Source organism: Sitophilus oryzae, unplaced genomic scaffold (assembly GCF_002938485.1).
Source record: "Sitophilus oryzae breed Bouriz unplaced genomic scaffold, Soryzae_2.0 scaffold_1126_pilon_pilon, whole genome shotgun sequence".
NCBI classification, from domain to species: Eukaryota; Metazoa; Arthropoda; class Insecta; order Coleoptera; family Curculionidae; genus Sitophilus; species Sitophilus oryzae.
In genome coordinates, this window is record NW_022145756.1 from 485,663 (window position 1) to 501,473 (window position 15,811).

General features: G+C 30.4%; 1 protein-coding gene across 1 annotated transcript in view; it reads left to right on the forward strand.

The window, feature by feature from the left end:
* Positions 1–216: 216 nt before the first annotated feature.
* The window catches only part of LOC115886167, a 123,468-nt gene continuing 107,873 nt past the window's right edge, over positions 217–15,811 (forward strand). The window contains exons 1-3 of the mRNA XM_030905245.1: positions 217–266; positions 12,902–13,172; positions 13,850–13,867. Coding sequence (XP_030761105.1) covers positions 251–266; positions 12,902–13,172; positions 13,850–13,867 — 305 coding nt within the window. The 5' untranslated portion in view covers positions 217–250. The remainder of the gene's footprint in view (positions 267–12,901; positions 13,173–13,849; positions 13,868–15,811) is intronic.

The following is a 15,811-nucleotide window of genomic DNA, read 5'->3' on the forward strand; positions in this document are numbered from 1 at the left end:
AGAAGGGGTTGTTGGCTTTATGTGCGTATAAAAAGAGGAAATTTAATAAAGTAGCGTACATGTAGGTTTTCCAGAGACTGACCTCTCAAGTTTCACAGTCGATACTAGCTCCCCTGGTCTGTTTTCTTTCAGTTCTAGAGTGAAGTTCGACAGTTTTACAAGTGCAAATCTATATTTATAACCGCTAAAAAATAGCTTTATTTATAAGTCGTGATTCGCGTTTATTGGAAGTCGTAAAATATTCGTAATCATGAAGCTACGACAGAGTAAGTTATGAAAAAAAAGTTAGTTACCTAGACTTTGATGGTAGATTTGTGGGAAGATATTATTAACTAAAGCAAGATAAATCAAGCGGTAAATATATATTTTATGTGTAGACACTGCATTTAGAATCCAAGGATACACATTTTCAGCGATTCTATTTATTTAGTTCTTATATATGACATTTATCAAACTAAAAGTATAAACCATAAATAAATGTATTTATTACAGGACATGTAAAAGTTAAGTTTATTTCTGATTTATTGCTTTTATCTTAGGATCGGCAAAAAAAAGTTTTTTTAATTTCACTCAAAATGAGATATTTGGGTCATAAATGACCTAAATACAAAATATTTTCGTTGTGTCTGTCTGTCTGTCCGTCTGTCCGTCTGTAACACGATAACTCAAAAACCGCTGAACCGATTTTAACCATATTTGGCACAAACATACTGTGGCACCCGAGAATCTGGCCATTTGTTTTTGGTGGGGGTGGGCGGTTGGTAAGAAGGTATAGGGGAGGGTTAAAAATTAAAAAAAATTGTAACTCCAAAATTACAGTAGCTAGCGAAACGCGGTTTTCAAATTAAGATTAGGAATAATATTTGCAACAAAATTTGTAATAACATCAAAATCAGTCAAAGTCGCAGTTTTCGAGATATTAACATATTTTAGTATGGGCGGCTATACGTGCCTCCCGGCGCCAATTTTTTTTATATATTGTTTTAATTATTAAAAAAGGTGTATCTATTAAAACAAGTTTTTAATTTACTTCTAATTCAGTTGATTAATATACCAATTTTAACTGAGAGAACACTCAGGTTCATAATTTACGATATACCGGGTGCGTCTTAAAAGTGGCTCACTCATCTAACTTTTTTATTTTTTCAGTTAAAAAAACGAGTTTTGGTATGTTAGTATATGATATAAATTAGGATTGATTGACGTATTCAATTATTGCTTTCGGTCACTTCCTGTTTCGTCGGAAATAACTGCCACTTTTGATTTTTAAATGGCAGCCTCGGTATTTTTTACTTTATTCGATAGAAAATAACGCTCTCAATAGAATGATATATCATATATCAACTTTTGACATTTTCGCATATGGTTTATTTGAATTTATAACTTGCGGTTCGTAACGAAAATTTGACTCGAAATACCAAGTGTGTACTATCAAATTATTCGTAAAAAATGCTTTTTCCAAATATGCTAATGAGTCACCCTCGTTTCGTTTGAAAAAATTGAGATATGATTAAAAAAAAATACGATTTGAGCATTTTCTAACTGGCCAGGACAAGATACTAAAAACATTAGACGATCAAATCTATTTTTTCAAGGCTCCTTGATTAAGAATTTATGTTTTTAACATAGCCATGGCACTCTAGATTGAATTTTAAAATACGATTTTTTAATAAGCGAGAATGTCAAAAGTTGACATATGATATGTCATTCTATTCAGAATGTTATTTTCTATCGAATAAAGTAGAAAAATTCCGAGGGTGCTATTTAAAAATCAAAAGTTGTAGTCATTTCCGGTGAAACAGGAAGTGACCAAAAACAGTGGAATACATCAATCAATCCTAATTTATGTCATATACTAACATACCAAATCTCGTGTTTTTGTCTGAAAAAATAAAAGTTATAAGTGTTGGCCACTTTTGAGACGCACCCGGTACTTATTAAATGATAAAATTTACCATTATTCTTTAATTTAATATGTATAATACTTACTTAATATAAATTATTAGGTGGTATTGTTTGTCTTTTATTATTAGAATTAAAACCCTATCTTTAATTTCAATGCATTTTAAATTTTTTAATAAAAAAAAAGAGAATAAATATAGAAGTATTTGTTGTAGTTTATATAGGGCGAGTCTCAAATAAGTATTTGGGGTCGCACCACTCTGGCACTTTGTGCCATTGTATCGGTTTTTTAATCGCGGTGCGATCCCTTTAGACACACATTTATTAATACTAATATTATTCTGTAAAACTTAATGGGGTCTAATAAAGAAATTTGAATTTGAATTTTAATTTGAAATAAGTGCAAATATTTTCAGGGCTGGTAGATCTCGATAAAAGAAATATATTTTTTCTATTTGCCGTTTTTCAAGTAAGTATACATTTAAGTATACAAAAGTAAGTAAAATTGCTGAGATATTTTACTTTCATCAACCAGCCACTAAAGTCAACTGCTGAACGTAGGTTTCCCTCGTTTGTTTCCATAACTCCCTATCTTGAGCTATTTGCATCCAGTTACTGTGGATACGCCTTAAATCGTCATGCCATCTGGTTGGAGGATGGCCTCTGCTCCCGAATGCATCATGTCTTGGTCTCCATTCTATTATTTTCTTCGTGCATCGTGCCCTGCCCAATTCCATTTCAAAGTACTTATTTTCTCTATGGCATCCTTATTCGATAGTTTGTCTCTCAGAGATAGCCCCAACATTGATCTCCTTTGGAAAGGTCAATTTTACTTAGAATCTTTAAAAAAATATTTTTTGCCTCAGTTATAGGTACCAATGGATTTTTCCTGTACTTTAGTTCTTCTTCTAAATTTAATCTACCGCCTTGTTACCATATTATCAAGATATTATGTTTTATAACTGAAAATTTAATAAATTCTAAAAAAAATAGGAAAAATACTAATTTCAATTTTTTTTCACGAAAAATCCCTTATAAACGTGTTCCTGGGCTCAAAATATACCACTTCCATAAACATATTTGCACTTATTTAAGACTCGCCCTGTATATATGTTTTAAAATTTTATTTTTCATTTTTTCACCGAGAAATCTGCTTATCTGAATTTTAGTTCCAGTAGCATTTTAATAAAATAAATCGGAAAATATTGCAAAAAGAGTTCACGTGATTGCTTTTTTTCAAAATTGCAAATCAGTTTTCAGTATATTTGTTTCTAAATTTGCGATTTCTTACATTGTTAATATTTGGTTATATTATAGAGTGAATCAAAATTACAATATGAACTTTTATTTTCAAATTAGTTTATTTTTTTCAATATTAACGTGTTGATTTTGGTGTAGTAGTAATAATTGCCATTGATCAAATTGCGTCGTATCGAATTAATATATGGATATATCATATACAGGGTATTCCATACACAACTACTCATTACACCTTAAATAATTGATTACTATATGATTTTTTTGAAAAATACATTTAAAAACTCGTATTTCACACATAATTCTCTAAGAAACATTCTATTCTTAGAATAAATTGCCTAAGATGAATGTTAAATCTTTATAAACACCAACGCGTTTTATCATTCGGCTACAAAAGAATATTTTATTATTTTTTACATACTGTTCTTTAACAAATGACTGTATTATTATTTAAATGGTTTATAATAAACACGCCTCAAACACGACTTTTATTAAACTATTTTTCACCGCGAGGTCATCCGAATAACCTAACATGGATGCAGGTAGATAAAGAAAATAGAATAAATAATTTCTAAAAATATATATTATATCATTCAATCATATTTTTTTTAAATTATATATCATATTTTTTAAATTATATTACTGTAATTTAAGAATATTGTACGTACGATTCAAAATTCTATTTGTTATCAAAGGAATTGGATAAATTAGGAAATGCACTGTGCTTTTAAAATATTTTTACACTAAATTTTTGCGATTTTATTTTACTTAGTTGTATTGACATAGTTTAGTTAGTTTAGTTTACATAAAAAATGAGACATCGTGTAAAATGTACTGACCTTTGGTAGCTTCGATAAATCAGATTTTTGTTTATGATATTGAAGATATTTAAATTCTCTTGTAGGATGTTTATAATTGCCGAAGAAAATATTTTCAGTAAATATTCATGAATATTATTACAAATCTAGGTTCTAATAATTTTGTAATGAATAATCCACACTGTGCATGTTTTAACTTTTCTTTGAATTAGAAAATTACTCATATAATTAAAATATGTCGAATGTCAAAATGATTTCATTATTAATCACACAAGAATAGGCATTTGTTATAAGAAAATTAGATGTTTGCCAGAATTGTGTGCACTTGTGTAAAATTAAAACCAAACAACACCAAACCATTTTACAGATTGAAAATTTGAGATAGAAAGAGAATGAAATAGGTACATAATATCAAATAAATGTAATTTTTGCTAAAAATTGTTGCTCTTCTAAATATTACTATAGTAAAAACTATATTATGTTTAACCATAAGTTTGTTGTGTTACAATAACCACAGTCCTAATTGGCTGGCAGTCCAGAAAAAAATTGTCTGTGCAGTATGTGCGCATACCTTAAGTGAAACTTCTTACTACCAGCTATCAAATTGAAGGAGCAATAAAAAGGATTGGAAAAGAGAAACGTCTGCTCAGTAGTTAAAAGACCATACCATAACTTGGTATACTGATGCTTCCAAAACCAATGCGGGAACAGGGATCGGAGTGTTTGAGCCGAGAACTAAATACTCCGAACCAATGGGCACCTACCCTAGCATTCTACAGGCAGAAACGCTATCGAAAGATGCGTACAACAACTTATCGCAGATAGGAACTATCGGAAACAAGAAATACCCGTCTTATCTGATAGTCAAGTAGCGTTAAAAGCGATCAACTCAGTATCAATCAATTCGAAATTGGTCAAAGAATACATAGAGAAGCTGAATAAATTAAGCAAAGAAATCAAAGTCCTCTTACTCTGGGTGCCTGCTCACCAAGGGATAGAAGGCAATAGAAAAAGCAAATAATCTAGCTAGAAAGGGAGCGAACACTCTACTAACTGGATCAGAACCGTTCTGCTTCCAAGTGGTAACCAACTAAAGGCGGAACTCAAGTACTTGGAAGACTCCATCCCCCACCTGGAATGAAATCTTGCAACGGTCTAAGACACTCGAAAAAGTTTCTGAGGTCTTACGACCAAGAAAAATCAAAGATTTTTCTGGATTTAAGTAAGAACAATCTTCGGATTGTCACGGGGTTTTTAACAGGACACTGTCCCCTCAATGAACACCTCAGTAGATTGAAACTAAGAAGAAACGGCGAATGCAGATTCTGTGGTGAAAATGGGGAAATACCAGAACACCTCATTACTGAGTGCGCCAACGACAACCATTCGTGCCACGAACTTTGGTACGACTGATATTGGAGTTGGAGAACTACCCTCTGTAAAACCGTACCAAATACTAGCTTTTGTCAAAGCCCTGGGACTGTATGATGAGTTATAACACAAGAAAGGGGGACACAATAGATCTGTAAGGTCGCAGTGATTACCCCCCCCCTCCTCCCACTCATTCTAAATTCTAATTCTAACCAAATTGAAGAATTTTAAGGACTTGTTTGAAATAGTGGTTTCAAATGTTAAAAAAGTAATAAATTAAATATTAATAAATAATTTGAATCACTTTCACAAAATTTGTATTAAAATGACCGTCTGTCCGTCAGAGGGCTCCATTCGGGTACCTCTATCCACGTGCCCAGTTTGGTTCCAATCGACCATAATTAAGAAAAATCCTGATGATTTCGTCCATTTAGAGGCATCGCTTCGAAACGTCGAGAGCGTGATCCTGTAACCCGTCCCCAATTAAGCTGAAATCGACCAACGTTTTTCTTCAATATCAAATCGTTAGTCCCACTCTGATGATGATGTAAACGAAACGTCATGTCCAACTTTGCAGGGTGGGACCGTGTGCACCGTCACTCACATAGGGCCCGAGTTGCGACGCTTCAAAGACCCATTTCAACTTCCTCATTGGCTTACCACTCTTTCGATCGTTACCACTTTTCGTCTCGCGTGTCATCTCGGTAGCTAATGTGTCACGGCTTTGAATTTTTACTCCTGTTGGGCGTAAAGAAGTTTCACTTCAAAAATTGTTACTTAACGGGCAACGGTCCAGTTATGTCGAAACACCGGTTCCCGATAGATCACCGAAGTTAAGCGACGCTAGTAGATAGTAACCGTCTGGAAACTCTATCGTGCGTGCTGTTGTTCCATGACAAGAGTGTAATATGTATTGACACACACTGTCCATTTACACCGGATGAGATCGAATATCTCATGAGTAAGACTTAGTTTAGATACTCGTTAAGTCGTTAGACAATTGACAATGATATGACCAATGACCGCGGTTCGGATTCCGCGTAAACAAAGTAGCCCGTCCAGATTAGTCTTAGCAGCAAAAAGGAGACGTGAACTTAAAATACTTTACTTATACCCTTGGAAGAAATTCAAACTTCAAGTTCTCAGTTGAAATCAATTAGTGCATGTTTTAAATCTTATGTTGAGAATGTCTTTGGGAAGACACATTTTTATATATTTTACTATATTTTCAATTTATGACAACGTTATTGTACGATCTGTTTTATGTCATTTTTACTAATTGCTGTTTGATTTTAAGTTATTACTATAAGTACTAATACTCTAACACTAATGTCCTAAAACAGGGGACGATGTTTTGGACGGATTCGGCACCGCCCTTCACGAGCGCCATGTTTACCTTCCATTTTTCAGTGGTACTTCAATGCAAATGCGTAAGTTTTTATAAGTATCCCACTACTTTCAATAATAAAAATTTAAATCTACTTACTTACAAATTAAATTGATATAACTCTTAGTTACATTTTAGTCAGAGTGATTTCATAATTTCTCAATTTTATATTATTAGTTTACCTTAGTATAATCGTTTTAAAAAGGAAATTGTGACACCGTATATACCTCTAGTACGCTTTAGTGCTATAGTCAATTTAATAAAATAATTTATAAGGCTTTTAGATGTTACGTTAGTTAAATAGAAGCGATCAATAGAAGCAAGTGCCATACATTTGTTAGCCCCTGGTTTATCATTTATTTATATATTTATTAGTCTATATTGTGATTATAAGAAAAGTATAATTAAAAACATAAATTCTGTGTAAAATTACCACAAGACTTTTAGATTTATATATGCTGCTGTAAATGTCTGAAATGCGGTAAAACCTAGGATAAGCGCGCTAAACCTAGGATTTACCAAAAGCATTAACTAATTAGGTTAGCCTGGTTATTTGGAGGGTGTTAACCCAAGTAACATTTTTCGGAGCCTAAAGTTTTATTAAAAGGTAACGGATATTTATAAGAGGTCTATAAGGAACCTTAACATTTATAAGAGTATTTAAAGTCTTATAAGAACACTATTGGTGTTAAAAGTTTTGTAACACCTCGAAAAAATACCAAAATACTTGAAGTTTTATAATATTGCATCCAAAATGTTTTCGTTACCTGATTTATAAAACCTTTGGTATTGGTTACTTAAGGTTTTTTAAAAGGGTTTTATAGCGTTCTTAAAAACCTTATTATAAAACTTTTATTCTTGGGGTTTTATAGCTTACTTCCTAAAACCCTTATAAATCTTAAGATACCTAATAAATTCTACAGCTACTACAAAACCTAAAGAATTTTATAAAACTTATAGGCTCAGTAGCAACTCCTTTCATGTCTAGAATAGGGGGCGCTATATTTTCAGGGTTAGGTTATGTTTTATGTTCCTGTTTTGCATTTGTAAATCAAAGATGGAAGTAGAAAGAAAAAATTGGAAAAAATTAAATACATTAGCAGTTTTTATAGAAAGTGCGTTAAAACCCGCGAAAATATTTTGGGAAGCACACCACCCACAACTACTAAAAATTACCAAAACTTAGACATTTCTCAAGAAGATATATTGCCAAATACTTCGACTGAATCGACTGCCACCGATGAAGGAAGGGGCAAAGGATCTTTGGAAGAATCTATAGATATCAGGGAAATTTGGTCAAAGACGGTGTTGATTTTCCATCTTCTGTGGTTTGAACAATTTTGAAGTGTATTGAAGGGCTTTGTTTCAATTATTTTGATTAAAAAATTGTTTTGCAAAAGCCAAAGCGCCCGAAACAAAAAGTGGGGTTATAGTAAATGGTCAAATTTCTATAAAAATATTTATGGTAACTTATAAAACTATTGAGTATCACAAAAGCACCTCAGGTTTTATTGGAAGAGCAAAATTCCCATGACACCTAGGGAAGTGTCATAAGAGTTTTTAAAGTGTTGATGATTACTTAAAGGCCCATATAAAACTAGAGGTTTTTAAAAGGCGAAATGGCGAACATGACGTCCTTTTATAAGGCGGCCATTTTATGTTTGTGTTGTTGTACTTACACAAAAAAGAAGAACATTGCATTTTAAGCAATATTACCGAAGCTCTAAGACATATTTTTTCAAAAGCATGGGGTTAAGAAATGTTGCGCAGTTTATTTGCAAAAAAAACAAATCATGAGACTTAAATTTAATTATTTGGTTTTTACAAAATAAATTATATTTGAGTTCTAAACGGGGGCGCTTTAGTTTTAAGAAGGGTAAAATGTTAATATTACTCGATAAATTTTCCGTGCCAATAAAATTTAGTCCTCATAGAATTCTTACAGAGTATTTAAGTTGTTATGATAATTATTATAACACGCCATTTTCATCAAAGTGAAAATCCATTGCTGTCAACTTTAAACTACAAGCAGAATAATGACAAGGACTTGAAATAGAATATATTGCAAACAAACGTTGTAGAAAGAGATGAACTTAAAAGGGGCGTTTTTTATTTTGGTGTTTATAAACACTATAAAAAAAGGAATATAAAGGTTTTAAAAAGGTAACGAAAATGTATTCCTTGCCGCTATAAAACTTATTTATGGTTTATAAAGGTAAAGACAACCTCTTAGTTACCAATAAATGGAGAGTAAAAGTCACGTTAAAGGTTTTATAAGGTACTAAAATTTGGTCATCGTTACCTTTATAAGATTCTCCATTTAAGTGCTATAGGGGTGTTATAAGGGTAACGAAAACGTTTCGGGAACAATTGATAGGCTCTTAGGTTTTATTAAGTAGGTTATCGAAACGTAACCATTACCATTATAAAACAAAAAATGTTAGTTGGGAATGCATTGGTTAGCCTGGTTATTTGGAGGGTGTTAATGCATTGGTTAGCCTGGTTATTTGGCGGGTATTAATGCATTAGTTAGGTGGTTATTTGGTGGGGTTGCTTGGTTTTTACTACCACTTGCTTTTTGTAAATCCTAGGTTTTACCGCATTTCGGACATTTAAAGTAACATATACACAAATAATGTTGCAAACAAAACTCAAACTAAAGTAGCTATAGTAATTTGTTAATAAATTAATTTTTACAAGAAAATTAATAATAAAGAACATCTTGGTTTTATTAAGTATGAACATTTCTTAAATTAATTTCTTTAAAAGTATTTATTATGTTTATTAACAAATAGCGACTAGTTTCATGAACTGCTGAAACAGCTGTGCAGCAGACTAGAAAGAAAAAATAAAATAATATGTTGAATTAATATATTGTTGTTTCTACACCTCTGAATCATCGAATAATTATTATATAATATATATTAATTTAATAATAATATATTAATTATAATAATTATGATAAACCTACATCATAATTAATATATACATAAAAAATTATTGCAACAATAATTTCTTTAAAGGTTTTAAAAAATAATCACCAGATACAGTTATATTAAATAATATGTATAAAACCTAACTAACGATAATGTTTGTATAAAAATATATGTGAATTGAATTTCTAAAAGAAATCGAAGGTACAGAACTCCACATTAAATGAATTTTGATATTTGTAATTAAAATAAAACTAGTAAATAAAATAAAGTAAAATAACATCGTTAAGTATACGATGCGTCCACCGTTGTCTAATGTTGTAACACAGGTTTCTACAATATTGCAATTGACAAGTGTGTCTCCTACACAATGCGGCAAATATTCATGTGTCTATGTTGGAAAGTGTTTGCCGCATCGTGTGGGACTGGCTTGACGGAAATTAATTTTATCTGTATTGTCATTTTTTCCACCGTCAAATGTCATTAAATGCACCAACCACTCTCTCATCATCTCTATTTTGGTTTGGTTTTTTGTATGCTATTTTTATTTGTTGAATCATAAACTTTTAAAATAATAGTCATTGTTTATGTTTGCTTGAAAATTTACATATCTTAATTCACCCATAACATAAAGCTTCTGGAACATAATCTGGATATAAATAATTTGTTATCAAAAAATTGCTTATTTTTAAAGTCTATACAGGAAATTAAATAACACGGTCAAAAACATAGACAGAAGATGACATAAGATAATGGAAATCTAGACATTTAATATTATGACGTACTAGCATTAAACTACGCGATTGACCTTGCCATTGACAATTATAGTTGTAGGAGAACGATGGCCTTGCATTGTCGATTAAATAATTTTTAATAATTTATTCCGATTTACTTACGAAAAAAAATGACACTAAAATAGATATGTATTTAAGTACCAGATCTAACATCATTAAAGTAACCAGCTGTGAGTAAATTATTATTTAATAATTCGGGTCACACATAATCTACTACTAAGTAGATTTGTCATGCTTAATAAGAAAACATATTATCTGTTCATCTCGTAAAATTTTATTAAGGTATATAATCTTTAATGGAGTGAAAATTACTTTCAATTACCATCTTCTACAACTTCTAGTCATAAGTTTTGTATACAGGATGATTCATCAAACGATCACAATCGATGACTGTATATTGTATTAGGTTTTAGAGCTCAAAACATACTGTGATTATTATATTTTTTCTAATTTTATGTGGAATAAAGTAGAATCTATATAAATTTCATGGAATGGTAACATATGATCACCAAAGGATCATTGCATATGATGTAATGTTTCGTTACATCATAATATAACGCTATGATCTTAGGATTAAAATTTCACTCAATGTAGACATTTTCATTTTATAGCTATCAAAAGACACAAATATTTTAAATATAGTTTTTTTGGTTTAATTTTGATGAAAAATACCAATTAAAAATTATTACAAATTAAAATACCACTTATTATTAATTTGACTGGCACACTAAAGAATTCTACTTTCGTCATCAATATTTATAATGTTCAATTCCTATTAAGGAACTCTCTACATCACATATTTCTTTGCAAATATGTATATACCTACCATATGCAATATGTAAATAATTAAAAATATAATTGCAAGAATGAGTATTCTCATTTTGTAATACCGTGCTGGCAACTGTTATTTTTGGGTCGGAACTTACATGTGTGGAGGTAAATCGCATAGGAATCTTCTTAAGTCGGAGTGAAAGAAATGCGACGATGTGCTGTTGCGGCGTTGCCGGTACGCCTTTCCCTGTCAGGTAGAGTAAAATCACGATCGCCAATCACTTATTTTTATACGACGTTTTTTTCGAAAATATAACTAGATAAAATCATTAGATATGTTTCTGAGCATCTGAAATAGAATTATAAGGATATCGTTAGGTTATCAATTATTTTTAATAGATTTTGAGATATCGACTCATTTTGAATTCAGAGTTATAATAGTGCGACCACTGTTGAATACCAACTCAATTCCACTTATTTTTACCAAAAATGCAAGTGTTTCTAACTTGCACTCAAACATTTTCAAGCTCTGGGGAAAATTACAACGACTCGTTAATAAATAAAACAAATAAAGTATCGCGAGCCGTAATTAAATCGTGAAGCTGAACGCATGATGTACACCTTTCCCTAGAACTTTAGGTTCTGATGTGGTACTGATTGGGTCGACCGGTGGACTGCGACAAATCTGCTATATCCCCTTGCTCGTCTCTTAGCAATGTGTGCAGTTTCTCGGTTTATTTCGTGCGTTTGGCAACGTGTTTACTGTTCTCTCTTTGTTCAGTACGTTATAAACGCATTGTACTCTTCTTACATACGGAAATCTCGACCCAAGACTAAACTTTGCCAGCCCTTAGTATCGCAAATCTGTTTTGCTTTATTAATATGCTTAAATATATTTTTCACATCTTTACCCTGTAAATGTTTGAAGAATATTCTAAGGATAACAACAGTTTCATATCCTATAGCTTACCGTTTTTAATAGGATTTTAATACATATATATAATTTTATCCAAAATATTTATGTCGTTATATTATTTGTTTTCATAACTTCTATAATAATCATACCCTACTAAAAATATTTTTTGAAAATAATTTAGACATTTTTGATGCTAAACAATATTATATAAATATAAGATAAATTTTATTAAAAACATGCATTAAATTTTTATGTAAAGTTTTATACTAATAGAATGTTCTATATACTTTTATTTTTAAGCCTATTTTTAAACCTTGAAACTATTTAATAATCAACCCTAATTTGCTATTAAAAATACCATTGAAAAATAGATACAAAATTGATCAAAGTAACTATAAAAATTTATACCAAGTAAAAACATACAAAATAATTTACTATTTTTTGGAAATCTATCTAGAAAAAAAATTGTCTAGATTTTATTGCAGTATTATGGATCAACCTGTATATAGTATTGTTTGTTGAAAAAGGCATGAATAAATTATTTTGGTTCATAGGAAAACTATATTTTTAAAATAGATGTTTGAATGAAATGTTCTCCACTACGCAACAACTAACGAGTTATGTGATGTTAATGTTTAACGTTAAAACTAGAATAGAAAAAAAAACCATATGAATAGTCAATCAAATTTACAGAAACAAATTGGATTAACTGAGGGATAAACGTGTTATTAATAAAATATTTTCTTTTGCAGGTGAAGATGCAGTTATCGGAGATCAAACTTATAGATACCTGACGGCGGATGAAATGAAATCTTTAGGAGACGATTCGCTACCCATCGACGTAACAAGAGACGAAAGAATCGATTCCAATAGAATGGCTAGCAGTATGGACAGCAACATGTTTCCTCCACAGCATATCGAAGACTCCATTAGTCCTGAACATGTTTCCAGGAATTATGTTGAATACATCAAGAAATACTCGCCTGATAACATCGATATCAATCGACATCCGATCAATATTGGGTAAGAAATCTTATGCGTACATATTAATAACGAAATAAGTTCGTATACAATGTGATAATAATGTTTTATGATTAAGCGTGCTTTGTATGATGAGTCAAGAGTTAGAGCCCGCGTGATCATAAGCCTCTTTTATTGTACCTTACAAGTTAGATCTAGTAGTGGTACCTACTGATTTAGCGTGTTCATTTCAGTTGAATCTTTTGGAAATACTACCACTACAACACATTTGATTTAGTTAAAACTTTTTTTTTATCAATTGGTATAACTTGGATCTCTACTGATCAATTCTGTCTGGCATTCTTCTAGAAATATTTTAATTTTCTTAATATTACAATATTTTAAATTACTTAAATTCTTGTTGGTATTATTAATTAAATTAGATGTTGAATTTGGATGTATTTATTAGTAAAGTAAATTTCATATTTCAATATGAGGATGTATTACACTATTAGTAGTGTAATATATTCTTGTATTGTTATATATAATTTACTAATTATTAACCTATCGAAATATAGTATAGTAGGCAGTAAAATTGTAAATAGATTTGCTATGAAGATTCAGCTGAAGTGAATATCTTATACTACTTATTACTTCTTTTGTATTACTTTTTAGTATTTACTTCAGAATTATTTTATAAAATTCATTTATTTTCTTCATTTTTTCGTGCTCTTCTAAAGGAAATTGCATTGGAAAAAGTAAGTTATTTATTTATATTTAAAATGACTATTTAATTTGTTTTTCTATATGGTAAGAAGCGAAATGTAGTATTGAATTGCATTTAAACCATAATGTTTTATGGTAAAACCATAAAACATCGTAAACTATAATATATATGTGCAAAATCGTAAACCATAATGTTTTATGGTATGTATTTAAACCATAAGGATATATGTCAGTGATAAAAAGATGCAGTAGGCACTGATTTTTTGGAAACTTAGTTTTTTATTTAACTCTGCAAAAAGGGAAAAGAGTTATAGCTTGGCATTTACATATATTTTTTATGTAAACGCGCAATATGTTATGGTGTCAAATAGCGCCCTCTAACTACCAGAATACAATATGTTAAGTCAAAGCTTATATGTACCTATGTATTAGGATTATTAAAGAAAGCGCATTTAAATGTGCCTCAATTTGTTTAAATGCTATATCCCAAACCAAAGTTATCCTTGCGTTAATAAAAGCAAGTTTAACCTTACCCCATCGCTTTATTTTATGAGATAGATCTAATACACTATACCTATAAAATAGATCTAAGATCTAAGAATACGCTATATAGATTATATATATATATATATATATATATATATATATATATATATATATATATATATATATATATATATATATATATATATATATATATATTATATATATATATATATATATATATATATATATATATATATATATATATATATATATATATTTAATACACTATATAAAAAATACCAATTTTCCTTGATTGCAATAGCAATATTTAAAATACCTCACCAAGCAGACATTTTTTGAAAAAAATTTCCTGTTATTTCTCTTAGCCGATTTACATATTATTATTTTTAGCCGACCATACCAACTGGTATGGTAGGCTATTAAGGTCGGCAAAAAAACATTTTTTTTTAATTTCACTCAAAATGAGTTACTTGGGTCATAAATGACCTAAATACAAAATATTTTCATGGTGTCTGTCTGTCTGTCTGTCTGTCTGTCCGTCTGTAACACGATAATTCAAAAACCGCTAAACCGATTTTAACCAAATTTGGCACAAAAATACTGTGGCACCCGAGAATCTGGCTATTAGTTTTTGGTGGGGGTGGGTGGTTGGTAAGGGGGTATGGGAAGGAGCTAAAAATTTTAAAAAATCGTAACTCCAAAATTACAGTAGCTAGCGAAACGCAGTTTTCAATTTAAGATTAGGAATAATATTTGCAACAAAATTTGTAATAACATCAAAATCAGTCAAAGTCGCAGTTTTTGAGATAAAAAAAATATCAAGTATGGGCGGCTATACGTGCCTCCCGGCGCCAATTTTTTTCCATGATACGATGAGTAGTTTCTGAGATACAGCCGGCGTCGATTTTTAGTTAAACCCGGTACTATAAAAATAATAAGTAGATTAGCAATAATAGTAGATTAGACAATATAGGCATTTGAATTTCGTTAGTTATTGCATACATTATATATTTTTTCTCTTTTTCAAACAGCAATTCTAACGTTTGGAGCATTATTGTGTTCATTGTTTTCTATTTTAATAGATTAGTTTAGATAGATTTTTTTTCTAAAAATATTATACAGAGCTATTAAGAACACGTGTCAAATATAAATTTTTCTTTCCATACGCCACAGCCACTTAACTCAAATTTAATTTATATCTATCTTTTCTCTGTCAAAAAATTAATTCATTTTTTTAATTTGGTTATTCTTAGCTACACTTAAATCTCCTTGCTCACATCAACAACTGACCTTTCAAATTACATAGGTAGACTTTCTTTATACTTAGAATGCCATATCTAAAAGCTTAATTTGGGCTTATATGCGGATACACAAGTTAATACTTTCAACCTTGAATTAATTTAATTTTTAAGAGAGAATGTTTTTTTCTTTTTTTTTTCTTATATCTTTACAATTAAACATCAGTTGGA